At 38.1% G+C, this 18,423-nt stretch overlaps 1 protein-coding gene across 19 annotated transcripts in view; it reads left to right on the forward strand.

Moving 5' to 3' along the window:
• The window catches only part of BNC2 (basonuclin zinc finger protein 2), a 441,927-nt gene that overhangs the window by 413,080 nt on the left and 10,424 nt on the right, over window positions 1–18,423 (forward strand). For 13 of the 19 annotated variants that reach the window (XM_058695265.1, XM_058695268.1, XM_058695272.1 and 10 more), the window contains 2 exons: window positions 987–2,956; window positions 3,388–3,453. In XM_058695265.1, coding sequence (XP_058551248.1) covers window positions 987–2,956; window positions 3,388–3,453 — 2,036 coding nt within the window. Of the gene's footprint in view, window positions 1–986; window positions 2,957–3,387; window positions 3,454–17,169; window positions 17,204–18,423 lie in introns of all 19 variants that reach the window. The other 6 variants (XM_058695266.1, XM_058695269.1, XM_058695282.1 and 3 more) reach the window with 5 other exon arrangements.

Consider the following 18,423-nt stretch of genomic DNA (forward strand, 5'->3'; position numbering starts at 1 on the left):
GGATTTTTAAGTCCTACCTCCAGGCAAATCTCATAGTTACTAGCAAAAATGAAAGTGTGAAATGCTTTTTAATGTATATTTAACAACACATAGTCTGGTGATTACTGATGTGTATTCTCTATGGACTCCCTTTGCTATCAGAGGAGAATGTTAAGAGACACCATTTTTACACATTTATTCTATCTAAATCCATCACATGTTTACTTTCTAAATATCTATAACTGTCATTTATAAGAATATCATTAAAAAAAGTCAAATACTTAAAGTCTAACTCAAACTTTGAATCCTAGGATTACAATCAATTTTCAGGAAAAGCATAATTACTGTTTTTCCTTATTCTACCTTATGAGATTGTCTATTAGTAAATGACACTAAAATATAGCTATTAAAAAAAGAGAAAAAAGCACACGTTAGTAATTGGGGGCACAGAAGGCAAAGCTACTTTTTTTCATCTTTTTAATTCAGAAAGTTATACGGTAGCTCCTATTTAAAGGAATTTTCATCTTTAAATCCAGTACCATGTCTGCTTGTGTTGAAGAAGTAAATTCCACAAAATGTGCTTAATCCCTTCCTATGGTGTCCCTATTTAATACACATTAAGGTACCATTTTTTGCATTTATACTATGTTGCACAGCACGTGTTCATGTCTTATACTAATATGTGCTAAATAGTTGCATACTATATAGACCATTGTTAAAATAGCAGTAGTGAAGGCATTTTACATAATAGAGCCCCAGTGGTCTACATTTTGTTTGCTTTGACATTAAACTCAAATCTGTTTCTCTGTGACTGTAATTACTGCGATTGCATGGCAGAAAAGTTTGCATTGTGGGTTGACTTTTATGAACAGTGCTTGTGTGTTGTTTTCTGCTGTCACTCTTGGTGTTTCATGAGCAGGCAGAGCTCCTTCAGTTGCATTGAATAATTATGCACAATCAATAAGTTTTTGTGTTTATCTTTGTTGTTTCTTTGATGTGGCCTCTAGGATGCTGCCGGCAAGGTGCTGGACCGCTGGGCCATCATGTCTCGAGAAGAGGAAATCATCACCCTTCAGCAGTTTCTGCGATTTGGAGAAACGAAATCCATTGTGGAGCTGATGGCAATTCAGGAGAAAGAAGGGCAGGCCGTAGCCGTACCGTCTTCAAAGACAGACTCAGACATAAGGACTTTCATTGAGAGCAATAATCGTACTCGGAGTCCCAGCCTTCTTGCTCACCTAGAGAACAGCAACCCTTCCAGCATTCACCATTTCGAAAACATCCCCAACAGCCTTGCATTTCTGCTTCCATTCCAGTATATAAACCCAGTCTCAGCCCCACTGCTTGGATTGCCTCCAAACGGGCTACTGTTAGAGCAACCAGGACTGAGGCTGCGGGAACCAAGCCTTTCAACCCAGAATGAATACAATGAGAGCAGTGAATCTGAAGTATCTCCCACACCTTATAAGAATGATCAGACGCCTAATAGAAATGCCCTGACCAGCATTACCAATGTGGAGCCCAAAACTGAGCCAGCCTGTGTGTCCCCCATTCAGAATTCTGCCCCAGTCAGTGATCTAACCAAAACTGAACACCCAAAAAGCTCATTCCGGATTCATCGGATGAGAAGGATGGGGTCAGCCTCTAGGAAAGGAAGAGTGTTCTGTAATGCATGTGGGAAGACATTCTATGACAAAGGTACTCTCAAAATTCATTATAATGCTGTTCACCTGAAGATCAAACACCGATGCACCATCGAGGGTTGCAACATGGTCTTTAGCTCCCTCCGAAGCCGGAATCGCCACAGTGCGAACCCTAATCCTCGCCTTCACATGCCTATGCTACGAAATAACCGAGACAAAGATTTAATTCGTGCCACATCAGGAGCTGCCACTCCTGTTATAGCAAGTACAAAATCAAATCTCACACTCACAAGCCCTGGCCGGCCCCCAATGGGTTTTACCACTCCCCCATTAGACCCTGTCTTACAGAATCCTCTGCCTAGCCAGCTGGTTTTTTCTGGGCTAAAGACTGTACAGCCAGTTCCTCCATTTTATAGAAGTTTACTCACTCCGGGGGAAATGGTGAGTCCTCCAACCTCCCTCCCAACCAGTCCCATCATTCCAGCCAGTGGTACCATAGAGCAGCACCCCCCACCACCCTCTGAGCCCATAGCACCAGTAGTGATGATGGCCACTCATGAGCCCAGTGCTGACCTGGCACCCAAGAAGAAGCCCAGGAAGTCCAGCATGCCTGTGAAGATTGAGAAGGAAATCATTGATACCGCTGATGAGTTTGACGATGAAGATGATGACCCTAATGATGGCGGAGCTGTGGTCAACGATGTGAGCCATGACAATCATTGCCACTCCCAAGAGGAGATGAGTCCAGGCATTTCTGTGAAGGACTTTTCTAAACATAGCAGGACCCGGTGCATTTCAAGGACTGAAATAAGAAGGGCTGACAGCATGACTTCTGAGGACCAAGAACCTGAGCGGGACTATGAGAATGAATCTGAGTCTTCAGAGCCCAAACTAGGTGAGGAGTCCATGGAAGGCGATGAGCACATTCACAGTGAAGTGAGCGAAAAAGTCCTGATGAGCAGTGAGAGGCCTGATGAGAACCACAGTGAGCCCTCTCACCAGGATGTCATCAAGGTGAAGGAAGAATTTACAGATCCCACTTACGACATGTTTTACATGAGCCAGTATGGTCTGTACAATGGTGGGGGGGCCAGCATGGCAGCCCTGCATGAAAGTTTCACATCGTCTCTGAATTACGGCAGCCCTCAAAAGTTCTCCCCAGAAGGTGACCTGTGTTCTAGCCCAGACCCCAAAATCTGTTACGTGTGCAAGAAGAGTTTCAAAAGCTCCTACAGTGTGAAGCTTCACTACAGGAACGTTCACTTAAAAGAGATGCATGTCTGCACAGTGGCTGGCTGCAATGCTGCCTTCCCCTCTCGCCGAAGCAGAGACAGGTCAGTAAATCTCCATTGGCTGCTCCTGCTGGGGGTGGAGGGTGCCAGTCATGTCGGACTTAACATTAAAAAATCCAACTTAGATGTTTTTGATGCACCGTAAAGATTGTCCACAGTGACCATGAGATAACCAAGCTGCGATGCTCATGGAGGATTGTTGCAGTTGATGCTTGTTATGATTAAGCATGCAGAATCATATGCCATCTTACCCAGTAATGCACGCCATTTTTCTCTGTGCTCTGTGTATGTGTGTATGTATGTTTCCCCATGCATCTAGGTGTGAATAAGTTAACTATGTACACAGTTCCCTGCTTCCTCATGAAGCTTCACTTAGAAGCCGCAGCTTCTGTTATATATATTTCTGCTTTGCCTTGTGGCTTTTTAATTAAATCAATATATTATCTTCATACACACATATTTATCCAATATAGAAACAGAAATTTACGGATGGAAAGAACCATAGGTCCAGGACATCGAGACAGCCTGCATCTCCGTAGGTATAACCAGAAATGTTATCATTCTTACATGAGTATTTAGTATGTCCTTGAATTCTTTTAAGAGTCACGAAAATATTAGAAGAAAATGGGACCAAAATAATTATTAATGTGGGGAAATGGTATGGTGGTATGGGTTTCTTTATTTTAACTTCACAGTGTCTTTGAGCACATGTCTAAAATACAGTCTGTCGTGGGAATTATGCACAGAAGGGGGGGGCATGCATATACTTTTAGGATCAGTTAGAATATATTATGTCCAGCTTTGAGATGACATCACACCTTAGCTATGTGGCTACAGCTCTGAAACAGTTGGGTTTAAACAGAAGCAGCTGGTCTTAAACCTCCAATGTTCTTTTTCAATCCTCAAGAAAATGTAATATAAATGGAATGTGTCAAGGTGGTCAGTGGTGGGGTAACACAGTTATCCTGCACTTGAAGTAAGCTCATGAGCAGATCATTTACGTAATACACCAGCCCAACCCAGAGTCACACACCAGTTAATTCTTCCCATTATGTTGAATGTGGCTTTTGGTTTACGTTGTCTTTTAAAAATAATTTTAGGCAAAATTTCATTAGATGGGAAAAAATCGGTATATGTAGAAGAAACAAGGAAGCTTCCGAATAGCCACCTCCCAAATTCTAGCACTTACCAATTGACTAGAATTCTTTAGCAAAGTAACAGATAATAAAAGTACCACTGAAAAGTAGTGACCTGCTTCTAGAATACTCTGTTTTGTCTTCACATTTAAAAGATTAATCTTTTTAAAAAATAACACTTAAAAAGTATTTTCCATAGTGCCGAAATGCAAGGGGTCCGATCCATTAAAAGCAAAATTTCTGAGAAAATAAGTGGTTTTCTTTGTACAACTCAAAATATGCTTTGAAGAGAAATCTATATTCTTAAAAGATTTCCCTTCTCCCCCAGTCCCATTTACCTTGTTCTATAAAAAGTTTAGTCACAAAGTTCTTTTCAGTTCTGAATTATCATTGACACTACAAGAATACAACAGATAAGATGGCTATAATTTGAATAATAAAATAGAGTACCGTATACAACCTCCCACCCCCCAGTTTGTGAGTAATACTCATTCTTTTATACTTGAAATAGTGCGCTTGCAATAATGAGGTTAATGCATTGGATTTTTTTTTTTAACAAAAATAAAAGACTCATGAAGACCTGCATAAAATATTTATGGAAATGGAGTGTTTGAAGACAAGCCAAAATTTAAGCTTATTTGCATGAATTCTATCACAGTTTTAGTTGGTTTGCTGAAAATACTGAAAGTTATAACACTTGCATAAATGGCTGTGGGGCCAAAAGGCTACAACACCCCAAAGCATGGTGCTTTCATTTATGTCACACCACTAGAAAGCACAAGCACTTGTGTTTTTATGTCCTAATGTAGAAGGAGGTACTGTTGAAAGGGTGGTTTGTCTAAGGAAAAACATTCATTAATAGCAGGAGAATATTTCAATCTCCATTTTTATTGTAGAGATTAGGAGCTTGGCAGATGACTAGCCGTATGGAAATTTAGAATAGTGTCTGGGATAACTGGGTTATTCTAGGGAAGCAGAGTACACATATTCTCCCGTGTGTGTTCAGTCACACAGGAGACTGCAAGCCTCAGAAGACAGGCACTGCATTTCATTTCATTTGGGTGAAATACCACATCACAGTTAATCTTTATAATTCTGGAGTTTTGTAACACGTGATAGATGAAGAAAAGCAAATTGAAAAAAATACTATACCAAGGTTTTTGATTCTCACTTGAAGTTTTGCTTTTCAGGAATACACACATTTTTTGATAACAGGTTAAAAAACATAACAAAACCTATGATACTTTAATCTGAGCATTTTTTTCCTTAAAAAAAGTATTCATCCTTGTTGAGTCTATGACTTGAATTAACATATGATGCAACCATAGCTACCACCACATAATCAGAAACAGTGATGCTATTGGGGTACCTGCCTCTTCCGGCATCTCTGCAGAGTGAACTTAAACATTACTCCCACATCAGCCTGTTACCGTCACTTCTTCCACTAATGTTGACTTGGAATTTAATCTCCTGTTTCACAGAGCCTCTTGGAGCACATCTCTGATCTACCCCCTCAAACTTACCTTTCTGTTTCTCTTCATTTTTGCTGTGTTAATCATGAGAGTCCTCAGAATTTTGTGCCCCTGCTTTTTTCTTCTTCAATTCACTATGAAGCTAAGACAAATTTCCTTACCTTTCTCTGAGCCAACAGACCTTCCCAAACAGAAACCCTTCCTTGCCTTTAATCCTGCTGTCCTCAGGCCTATTTCTTTCCTTTCCCCAGAGTCTTGATTCATCCATCCTTGATTCCACAATGTCTTCCTTGTGCAAATAAAGCATTAGAGGGGATTTTGAGTGGGGGCTGCAGTGTGCAAGGCTACAGGATGTCTACTGATGAAACTAACAGAATAACCCTCTTCCTTCTGTTTATAAAAGCAGTCTTCTTGTCTTGGGACTTAGAACACCTTACAGGTGTGATACACAGGTCTTCTTGGGCTTTTTCCAAAATGGCTATATACAAGGAGGGATTGCATTTTTGGTCTCCAAATAGGCATGTTATTAGTAAGATATAAGTAGAAAGATGTTAAACACTGTGTTTTAGATTTGGCAGTTAGAGATTTCCAGGTCTTTGCTTATGGTCATTCTAGATTTTATAAGATGAACTTGAAACCTTTTTGAAAAGCAGGAACATTCTTTGTCTAAGGTCATACAAAAGGAGAAGCAGTGGGTGGTGGGGGGTGGGGAGTGAGGAGGTATGTGTGGTTTGTTAGGGCTGACTCAAAGCACAATGTTGTGACTCAGTATGAGTATAATAAATTCAAAAGCAAAGAGGACCCTTCCACACTAATGACAGAAAGCTATATTCACGAGGTTCAGTTTATCCAGTCACTAGGTGTTATTGGAATAAATTTTTTTCTGAGTTTATAGAAGTGAAATATAAATTATTTTCTCTGTGAATAACTATGTTACTATAAGGCGATTGCTAAAGTATATAAGTATATACTGGTGATGCTGTGTAGTATTAGACGTGACACTCCGTAAACACTCTTCCTTCCTTGTTTATCCCTGGACTTTTTTGCTACTAAGATAGTGTTCCTTCAGGGATTAGGAAGCTGACCCTCCGTTTTGAAGTATGCATGCAAAAAACATCCTGGCAAGAAGAAATTATAACTAACTGGTGTAGAACCTAGTCTTCAAAAAGGAAATTTTTCTGGAGACAGTGTCATCGCCAGAATTAGCAAGGCCTAGTTTACCTTTGCTCATTTTTCATCATCTGTCTTGAATTTTGATCCCTAGGAGGGCTGAATGGCCATGGATCACCTATGTATAAGGGAAGCCCTTTATAAGTTACATTTGGTTTTTATTTTTAAATTTTTTAAATGTTTATTTATTTTTGAGAGAGAGACAGAGTGCAAGCTGGGGAGGGGCAGAGAGAGAGGGAAACATAGAATCTGAAGCAGGCTCCAGGCTCTGAGCTGTCAGCACTGAGCACAACGCAGGGCTCGAACCCATGAACTGTGAAATCATGACCTGAGCTGAAGTTGGACGCTTAGCCGACTGAGCCACCCAGGCGCCCCTACATTTGATTTTTATTAGAACACCACCACCAACAACAACAAGTAAATGCCCTTCTATCCTTTTCCCTGAAATTCCTTATCATTTGCTAATACATTAAAATCTATTTATATCTGTTTTAGTGATTGGCAATTTTAAAATTCCCTCAACTAAAATGAAGACTTTGTACACAGAAACTACATTATCTGCTTAGAAAGAACTATTTATCTCGTTTTACATCTTACATGATCTTTACCATCTTTGTTCCTCATTTCTGAGAATAGTGGCAGCTAATTGTCAAAGTTTGTCTTAAATTTTATTAGAAAGGTAAGCATATATGTTTAATCTTCAAGGTGGAGGAAAGATGATTCAGCCCCCGTGAATAAATTTAAAAACAAAATAATATTTGCTTAGGGTGATTTATAAATAAATATGAGGCAACTGTTGGTGCCAAGTGTGAACCTTCTCTTTGATTGCTAGTTAAATCAGTCCAGATTTAAACATGTAAACTTCTTGATTTGTATGGAAGAAGACATCTGTATTTGGTTTATTAAAACCTGCTGATGTCTCCAGAACTAAATTTGTTCCTCTATAGGCCTCTGGGTAGCTGTAGCTAAAAAGCAGAGATGTATAGTTTTTGCCTGCCTGATTACCTGACTTCCAGCCCTATACAGGTGTGCAGGAATAAATTAGCATGAGCTACCTCTGATGAGCCACTGCATACATTAACAACAGAGGTGAGGATGTGAAAACATGCTACCTGCCTCCTGTTATCACCTTCTCAGCAGCAACATCCATTTTTTCCATCATTCTCTATGTTTGGAAACTTATAGAGAACTTTTCTAAAGAGAGATTTTCAATAAATGCACATGATTTCCCTACCTTCAAGAAATGAGCCACTTAGCACCAGTTTGAGGTAACTATTAGTCTATTTGCCGTAATAAAATTAGCTGTCAAATACAGTGCACTAATTTTCTTCAAATACAAGAAGAGAACATTTGAAGGCATCAGCCATTTCATTTACTATACGTTTGCCAATCAAACTGAAACTCTCCTTTTCCAAAAATCTTTTCTAAAGTGAAGTTGTACAGGTCCTCTGACACTTAAATATTAAGAAAGAGATTCCCCCCCCCCCCCACCCTTTACTCTATTTGGTTTCACAGTAGAAGCCAGCAGATCAATAGGTCTTTTGTACTTATCTCCATTACTTTCCATCAAAGGCAAACAAACAAAATAAATCCCCCTTCTGAGTAATTGCTAGTTGTGCCCTCCTCAAGCGAAACTTTGGTAGTAAGATAAACTTCGGTGTCATTCCTGTCTCTGGGGTTCTTTTTATACACTGGGAGAAGAGCAATGAGCAAAACAGTCTCCTTGTATCATGGGGAGAGACTCTGACAAGCCTAAAGTGAGCCTCGGATCTTCCTAATGATCTCCTGCTGGCCCAGCTGGATGTAAGACAAGCTCATTTAAGCCTCTGCTGACCTTTCAACTCCTCCACTCCAAGAACTACACCAGTCACTTCCACCGTCTTCCAAACTGAGCACCAAATAGACAACACCACTTAATGGTGGATGAATGACTTCCTTTTCATGATACAAAGAGATTCTTACACATTCTATTGATGAGAGTTATATTAGATCTCTTATTGATACATAGCTTCCTACACACATAGCTGCAACACAGACATGCTTCCTACATACTCCTTATTTCCCTTAAAAGGAACAAGCTATTACTCTTGCCAGCATTATCTTGAAAATTCAGGCAAAAATTGCACTTAGAACAGAATGCACATACTGAGTGCACAGGCAGTATTTTTCATGATGGCAGCACTTGGAAAGGGTCATCTTCCTGATTTCTTCTCTTGGGTCTGCCACCATCTATTTGACACCCTGAGAGACTTTACTGGTCATAAATATTCTTGTACATAATTATTCGAGATACTTGTTTTGTAGATAATCTTTCCTTACAAAACATAGGCCATTCTCACTGAAAGCAGATTGTAAGACTGCACACATACATTAGCAGTTGATCGTATCAGTACTGATGAGGGTGGTTCTCTTTCAGGTGAAAGCCTTCTTACCAGCTATCTCTCACTATGAGTGATCATTTGTTGTGCTAAGAGGAAGGGAGACTTTCCTTTCTGTATTGAAATTTCTTAGTGAAGTTTTGGCTAGAAAGCATTTTTCTTCTTTTAAAAGCTTCAGAAATAATTTAAATAATTTAATGTTTTTGCTGCAAGACTCCCACAAGCTTCAAATAAACGAATGTGGCAGAATATGAAAGGAGTTTACACTTGCCAAAAAATTACAATGTCATAAAAAAGGGATTTAGTAACTTTGATTCTTGAGTGCCAAGGTGTGTGTGTGTATGTGTGTGTGTGTGTGTGTGTGTGTGTGTGTGTGTGCACGTGTGTGAGAAAGAAACAGCCTGCAGAAGAAGACAAAAGAATACTTTTTAGGAAAGGATGATTTTTCTTCAGCTACTTAACATAAAACTACACTTTTAAAAAAAATACCTGATTTTATGTCCCAATGCAAGCTGCTTGAATTAAAACAGGAGTTGTAAATTCCTGGTAAAAAGCTGTTATGCCTGAAGTGTTAGTGATCTTAACTCTAGTACTTTATGGAGTTTATTACTTCTTTTATTAACTAGGGGGAAAAATGTTACCCACTTCTAGTTTAATTCTTTTTCTTGCTTGCTCTAATTATTTTGACTTTACCTTGGGAAAAAAAAAAAGCCAAGTGTTTCTAGCTGAACATATATAAGTGATGCTTCAATTTTGCTAGAGCATATATCAATCTGAATTATTACCAGCTATTCAAAAATTATGCTAACGTTCTAATCTAAATGCATCCACATAATGTATATGTGTGTTTATACATAAACATCCACATAAATAAGAATATCAAAAGACAGATCATCCTTAATAGCCAGAATAGACATCTTCATCTTGGAAAGTAATGTATGAAGTTACTTTATCACATTGATGGGAAATAACAAGGTTTTGTAAGTAAAAGGAGACAGATTTGGACAATGAGAACAACAGACATTCAGAAGGAAGCCTCTCCGTTTTGATGGCCAGCTGAGGGGGGCCGCTCTGACCCTGCTGCCTTTTTAGTCTACTCTGTCACTGAGGGGGCACTGGTGGGTCAGTTCGCTCACTAGTAATTGTGTTTTACAGACTTCTAAAGCAATTGGCTCAGTCAGTCCCAATTCAATAAAAGTGGAGAGCAAGAGAGAGAGCACTTTTGTTCTATTTTTTACTTGAAATTATTTCATTCAGCAGTCTGTCTTTTTTATTACCAGGACTTGACATTAGCACTCCAAGCTATATTAGCATCCATTTCAGCAGTTCAGTAATGGTATTAAAAAAACACTTAACTTCAACGGTGAATGGTTGTATGACAGTACCATAAAAAATCCACATTAAGAAAAAACTCATGTATTTGTCCCAGCAAATTATTTTTCACTTGTTTAACTACTTCAAAACTATGTTCTCATGATGGGTATTCACGAGGACCTTCTTGTTCTCCAAAGCAGCCAATGGTGGTGCTCTGTTGATTAGGGAATTAGGGAAAGAGGAGAGGGAAGTCAGTAGGGAGAGGATAAGTAAAGATGCTGTTTACTGTGTAGTTAGATTACCTTCCATTCATCAGCAGAGATGGAATTGGCAACCTCAGAGCACCCAAGGTGAAATTCTTGGATCCTTGTGTATAGCTGGGATTTGATTTTGAACCCAACACTCTCTAAACTTGGGAGCAAAGCCTAACTACTTTGGCACTGCAGTGTGCTCATAAATGACTACATTAGGTTCTAAATTTTGATTAAACATTCAGTAATTAATCAATGGTAGACATGAAGCAGTTGGCAAGGTCCAGAGCTGCAAAATGTTTAAGACATAAAACATTACGAAGTAATTAGAATATGCTCCTTCAAGAGAAGGATTGCCTTCAATAAAGAGGTAAATGATAGCATCCTGTTTATTGTGGACGTAGGCAGCCAGAGCGATATGATAAACTGCTGGAGATACACATATCAGTAATCATCCACATTATTAGTGCCATTAATCATAATTCCAAAAATATGACAGCAGCAGCCAACTTTTTGACCAATTTTGCTTCTGCCTGTTGGCCATTATAACTTTGCTAATAGACTGCAGAGCTCCTGTGCGTGGCAGTTTGCGTTGAGAATAGAAGGTTAATTATATTTGAGCTGCTGATTTTTTCTCTCCTTGGAAAAGGCTTAGCACTTTGACAATCCCAGGAGCTCACTGTTGTTAAACCAGTAAAAGTACTTTATTGAAATTTTCTTTGTTGGTCAGGAATGAGGAGATGTTTCAAATGAGATACAAGCGCCAGGCTGGGATAGCTGCTAATGTTTCTTGCTCCAAAGTGATCTTGGGGCAGCAAGATGAACTCAGTGGTTTCTTTAGATCACTTTGATCTCTCATGTCTCTTTTGTAGGTGGGTAAAAATTTCAGCACTACATGGTGGTACACCAGGGAATCCCACAAGATTAGAGGTAGTCTCAGTATGTAAGACTAAGAAGTTGGGGGAGTGGTTCATAATATGGAGAGAAATAAGCACCTTTTTAATATAAAATTCTGCTTTCCCCTATGCTTGTGTAATAAAAAGTAAAAAAAATTGAATGTTTCTAAAAATTGAAATGTTTAGTGTCATAGGTGTATTGCTGGTTTAGTTAACCGAAGTTTTCGTGTTTTCGTTGGTAGTTTTAACATCATTTAACCAAAAGCATAAATTAGATTTTGTGCATTCTTTTTGTTCATGTATCTTAAGTACTTTCATTTTCAATATAGAATTCTAGATGAGGCCATACCTAAATAATAATACTGATGATCTATGAAATTCTGTCCCTTCCCTTGAGGAACTCATACATCCCTAGTGCTATCTTTTTAAAAGATCTGAAACTAACCGTTTTAATGATGTAACACATTTTGAATATTTAGTCTTAGGCAGTATCTCCTTTGGAAAAGATCTCAAGAAGAAATTGAGGTTTCATGTTGTACATGTTATTTTTTAAATGGCAGAAAGTTTTGAGTGTCAAGAGAAAAATTCATTCCTGTTATTTTACACATGTCTTCTAAGCTCTTTATAAAAGTCAGACTGTAACACAAGGGTTGGAAGACTTGAGGGTTAGTTCATCCAAGGTAAAAATATATTTATATATAAAACTCAGAATGATAGCTCAGCTTCATTTAATTCCTTAAAAGATGCCGGTGTTCATGGTCTTTTTCATACCCACCAATAGTAGTAAACTGAGCACCATATGAGCTGCCTGATTGAGGAAATTTCCAAATATTGTGAAAACATAACCCTCTTCACAATGCAGCACACTCCTGTCACATTAGAGTGCAACAGGTACCTATTGAATTCAGTCAGCACCCTGGAGAAGCCTTGATGTTGTCAGATGCAACTCACAAGTAAAATGGTTAGGGAACAGGGCTGTTGGATATCAGTTCTACACTTAACCTGAGCATCCAGCATACACATTTTCCATCTACCAATCTGCCTTCCCAAATGCCATTACTACATTAACATTTTTTATGCATTCCACAGCAATAACAAATTGTTTTCTAACTGTAGCACCAGATTTAGTATGCGAAAGACACATTTGCCTCTGCCAACAAACCAATAATTCTCACTAACATCTTCAGAGTTACAACATTTATAAAGTTGCAAAGTGGAGTAAACAAACCATCTGTTTGGCTTTTCCATATATGTCATGCTTTCTTATTAGCATATTACGATTCATTTAGTAAACAAATTTGGTGATTTCGTTCACGTCAAAGTTAGGTCGGAAGCTTGAAGATGATTAACATTGCTGGGACATGCACATTAATACATTGCTTCCTCGGCAAAGTTAAATGGCTTCTCAGGAGAATCACCCCTTGTTGACAAGATGAGACTGTCAATTTTGTTTGCCTGCCACATTAGGGGCCGTGAGGGGATGGCGGGCTCTGAGAGAGGGGAGTCATGTAGGCAGCATAATTCACTGTGAATTGAGAAAAGAAGTCTAATTCTGATAAATGGTCGACCCCAATACATCCTACCTGTTATTACAACAGACGTGCCGTATCTGTGCAGTAAATTAGCTAAACCCCTAAAGAGTTTGGTGGGAGCTTATCTTCAAGTGAATAATTTGAATGTAGAGGGAACTGTCTGCGTGACCAGTATGGATGATTTGTTTTATATTGAAAAGAGATTGAAGTGACTGAATTTCATACTTTTAATTTGCAAGAATTTGCTTAGCTTTTATTTCTTGCATTTCATATGTACTTCTTTACTTTTGGGGTTTTTTTAAGCATTCACTAAAATTTTACATTCAGTTTTTGTATGTGTTTGTGAGCTAGAGATGGTTTTCAGCTCTTCTGGAGAGAATCTTTAAATAATATCCTATAGAACAGCTACTAGTTTTGCAGAAATGTATACTATCAAAAATGTCATTTAATTCACAGAGCTGTAAGCCTCCTACCATTAAAACAAAAATTTGGGAGAGTTAAATCCAACAAACAATGTCCTAGCAATCCAGGTCAGAAAAGAATTAATGAGAGGCACAGGTTTTAATTTTTAATTACTGTGGATTTGGATAGATGATACACGTTTCTATTCAGGAGTATTGTTGATTCAATATCCCATAGTACATTCAAATCTGGCAGCTAGGTTTTTCCAGATTGGTTATAAATTTACTTCTCTACCCCCATATATGCATTCATACATAAGTATACACACACCCACACACACACACACACACACACCCCATATATATGGTATCTGTTATGTGTACGTCACTGACATTCTGGACAGTATAATTTGAGAGTGTGTGTGTGTGTGTGTGTGTGTGTGTGTCGAGTGGCAGAGGTGAGCAAGAAAATAAAGACAAAACCTAATCTGAAATGGATCCTCAATTCCATTTCACCTAAAATATTGCAGTTAATTAATTATCAAGTATTTTGTTTAAGTTTAAAATGGTTCTATTCAAAACTGATTCGATATTGCACTTCTCATGTAACCTATGGCTTAATTCACTATATTCAGTTTTGACTACTATATTCTGATTTTCTAATTTGGGCATGAACATTTTTTTTAAAGTTATCTCCCTATATATCAAAGTCAATGTTAAAACCTCAAAAACACTTTTTCTTTAAAATGTTTTTAACTTTAATTTTTATGAGTCAAACATTGCATTAAGTGGGCATTAGAACAAGAGGGACATGAGAAAGGAAATGCCCAGCAAGACTTACTTTCTCTCACTTGCATTTACTTAACTGTGTTTGATGAATTTAGTGTCTTTGGTGGTTGCATGGTAGTGTTCTTTTTTTTAATTGAAATATAATTGACATCAGTAAAATTTTTATTAAAGAAACAGAAAAGGAATGGTGTCTACTTTAGTCCAGTTACAGCACTTCCACTCAGCATGTCAAGGAGTTAATGTTGGTTTTATGACCTCCCCTACCCAAGGCTTCATTACTTTTTGCTTTTAAGAAGAATCTTAGTTTTCAAAAGGCGTTTGGTAAACTCGTAGTGTGGAGGGAATAGTAAAGAGTACAGAGATTCAGAGGAAGCTGTTGTAATTCCAAGCACACCCCAAGTTATAGGACTAGTTCATGTCTTAATTATATAGCATTTCCATGTACCACACTGTGGTATTAATAGGGTCAGAATTACCCTTTGCTGTATCACCAGTGTCTTTTCTTAAATATTCAGTTATATGCTTCCAGTCTTGGGATCATTGTGTTTTCTTTTCCTCAATGTATTTTGGGAAAAGCTTCTTTAAGACTTGTGCATATTATTGATTGAAGGCCAATAAAAGTACTTTCAAGTGTCTCCTATGTGCAGAGTATTCTCCTTTACTGCAGGAGACTGGAGATTGAATGAGATTTAATTTGTGTTCTTGTTGAAAGTGACTATCTTGGGGTTACATTTTGGACTCATCTCTTAGTGAGTGCTCCTGTACTCATTAATTAATACCAGATCCCTACCTAGTAAGACCAGATCCTTACCCTTTCTACCTAGGAACTCATCTTCTCTCTCCATCCCAGTGACTTTTTTTTTTCTGTAAGAGGAATTTGTATCTGAATATAGGCATCCCTATCTAATCAAAGCAAGTAGAAAGAAATTTCATACTCTGTATGTTCTTATATAACAAGTTCTAATACAATATATATTTTTGTTGATGATTATTTCTCTTTTCTGGAGATGAATATTCACAATAAGTCTGTTTCTAGAGAAACCATCTCTGTCTCTGGAGAGCACAAAATTGGTTCCTTCATAGATGCCTCCTTCCACTTACTACATACACCTTGGACACTGCTTTCTCTACTAGGGGTCCTTCTCCTATTTCCAGCACTTCCTGGCTTTCCTCCCATTTTAGGATCCTGTTCTCTTCATCTGACAATCGGTAGGCATGAGTTCTTTCTGTGTCTCTTCCATCTTCCCTTTCTTTTTGCCCTTTTAATTTTGCTGATCCAAATAAACTTGCAAGTTGCTGTTAACGCTAGGTCTTTGTATCTCCTCATGAGGACAGTGTTTTATGACAATTAATGGTTTGGATCGACTGATTCCAGAGTCCAACAATAGGTCTTTGTTAAGCTGCCTTTTGTCTACTCTGTAGAGACTGAACCTAACCTCTTGAGGGACAGGATCAGTACTCTCTAAAGAATATGTCTGTCTTCTTTCTCCCCTCCTCTCGCTTTTCCTCTTTCTGCCCTTGTAATACTGTGTGAGTTTGTTAGAAAATCTCCAACCCCACTATCATGAGAGTGAATGAGCAGACTTTCCAAAGCCTGTTCTTCCCTGTTCTTCCCATCCCCACTTCAAGTGTTTTGCATATGATATTTAGGACAATTATTAAACAAAAATGAAATAGATTAAGAAATGAGCATAAAAGAATCAATTCTCTTGAACTGTGGTTGCATAATGGAAATCGACTACCATGAATGAACCCATGTACTGAAGTTATGAACAGCAGAGCTAATGCACTGCCATGAGTTCATCTTTATTATTGCATTACACCTGAATCAATTGATAAAGTAGCCTTTTTTTTTTAAGCAAGGGATAGCTCTTAATTGAATAAAAGTCAATGTAATTATATTAGCAGAGGCCAACAGTACTGCTGACAGCGGAAAAGGGACACTCTTGAACGGAGTGCCAGAGCTAGTCTACACATTTCTGCACATCGTTTGGTTGACAGATATTGAGGGCTGGTACATCATCTAATTAGATTACAGATTTCTATTGCTGTAAGTGAGAAATGAAGAGAAACTTCTCTTCCTGGTAACATATCAGTAGAGATGTGTAATTCACAAGTCATCTTAGGAAAGAAGTGTCCATCTGGGTGATCAGTGTGTCCTTTTGTTAATGTTAATTTATTCTTATTCAGTGTGTCTGGATGTGACTGCTGTGTGTCTGGCTGCTGTTTTCTCAGCAGTGAATCTAGGAAGTGGTAACTGCAGATGTGTGAGAAGCAACAGAGTTCTAGATTACAATCATCGCAAAATGTGTGCTTGTGAAATTAAAGTGGGGAGGGTGTTAAAAATAATAAGCAGGGGTAGGATTTCATGGGCCACTTATGGTTGGCAGATTGTTTTATCGACAGGGTTATTTTACGTAGTGTAACTCTGTTTCCACATTCTTACAACTCTGGGGGGGTGTCACACCCGCATGTCAGGGTAGGCATTTCCTGCACTTTGTTTATTTGGCACCCTGCACTTGGAGTCATCTGCCATCTGACACCAAGGAAACGGGAGCAACAGTGTCAGAGCAGGGACTGCGGGGACAGCTTCTGTTTATCACTCACGTATTTGCACACTGCATGCATCTGAGTAGAACTCATTTATAGATGATGATGGTGCTGTGAATTTGGTTTATCTCAATTCAATTCATGGTTTTTGGATGGTACAGCTGATCTGAAAATCATCAAGACTGCATATGAGATGATCGCTTATGACAGAAATGATTTTGTGATCAGAACATTTTAAATCCCTATTTTATTGTGTAAGTTTTTTTTAAACCAGATGTCTAGAATGTGAATTTGTTTTCTCTCTCTCTCTCTTTCTCTCTCTTTTTCTCTGTCTCTCATTCTTGCTTTCTTTTGTGATCGATTTAGCAAAAGATTAGAAAGCTGATCTTATTATCACAAGGTAAGCTCAGCCTTCCTAAGTGCAGTGTGGAGAGGGCTGCTGCCCCTCTGCCCCTTAACACCCAGAGTGCTAAATATTGTCTTGTGTGGAAAGGTGGAGAAGTCTTTCCTACCTTTCTTGTCTCTGAGGCACATACCTCTCAACCATCTCTAAGAAATTAGCCATGCTTGTCACCAAATGGAGTGACTCATTTTGGTCTTTCATACATTTTAATTATAATCAGGAGGTCTGTTGAATGTTATACTGGCCATTCTAGGTCATTTCTATTATCACAATTACTTCTTCAAGATGGAGAGCTTCCGCCATTCCCGAGAAGCTTTTATGTATCTGTGTATTTACTTATTGGTTTATTTTTTTTTTTGGAAGGGTAGCCTTCAATTTAGGTACTTGTCAAACATGTGAGAATTGCAGGTGGAGAGAGGTATATGCCCAAGGGCACTTTAAAAATAAATGGGGGGTGTAAATACAAAGGCAATGTTTTCAGAGAGATAATAACATATCAGGCTTTGTAAATCATGACATCCGGATCTATGGATGCTGTGGGACAAATCCTATTTTTTCTTTTTTTTTTGCACAAGCAAAGCATTTAGTAGAGTAAAAGTTTTGCTTGTCTTAGAAGTGCAGATTCCAGTTGTTAAAGTAGAGGGACTGTATATTGTGCTTAATTTGGGGGGTATTTATTGTGTGGGTGTTTTTTTTGTCTCTTTGGGTTTTTTTCTGTTGTTAAGTGTGATGTTTTAAATGGTGGGTGGGTTTTATTTTAAAAAAAAATTTCTGTTTTTCAGGTTTTGTTTTAAAGGATTACATTTTAAAACTCAAATTACTTGATGAAAGCATGTTCAACTCTAAAAGGCAGCAGTTTCTGAAAATTAAGTCTACTTTCCTATTAGATAAGTTGAGATCCCACATTATTCTGAGGAAAGGGATTTATGATAGTCTGTAACCCTATTTCAAATTACTAATCTGTAAAACTAAATTTTTCCTGCATAAAACTTGAAGTGTAGGAAGGTGAGGGGGAAAGATTTCACTATTTTTTGAAGTTAAATCGAAATTATCTAGACCATTTACTTTTTTTAAAAAATGATCTTTTTTATACCTCTAAATAAAGCGCTACAGGACAAAAAGAGTTTGTTTTGCTTTGTGGGGTTTTTTTTTTTAGGTGTAAATTCAAATTATTCAGTTTAGACAGCAGAAAGTTTCCATTCTTTTGTCCTATTTAA

The sequence above is a fragment of the Neofelis nebulosa genome, chromosome 12 (assembly GCF_028018385.1).
Source record: "Neofelis nebulosa isolate mNeoNeb1 chromosome 12, mNeoNeb1.pri, whole genome shotgun sequence".
Classification (NCBI taxonomy): Eukaryota; Metazoa; Chordata; class Mammalia; order Carnivora; family Felidae; genus Neofelis; species Neofelis nebulosa.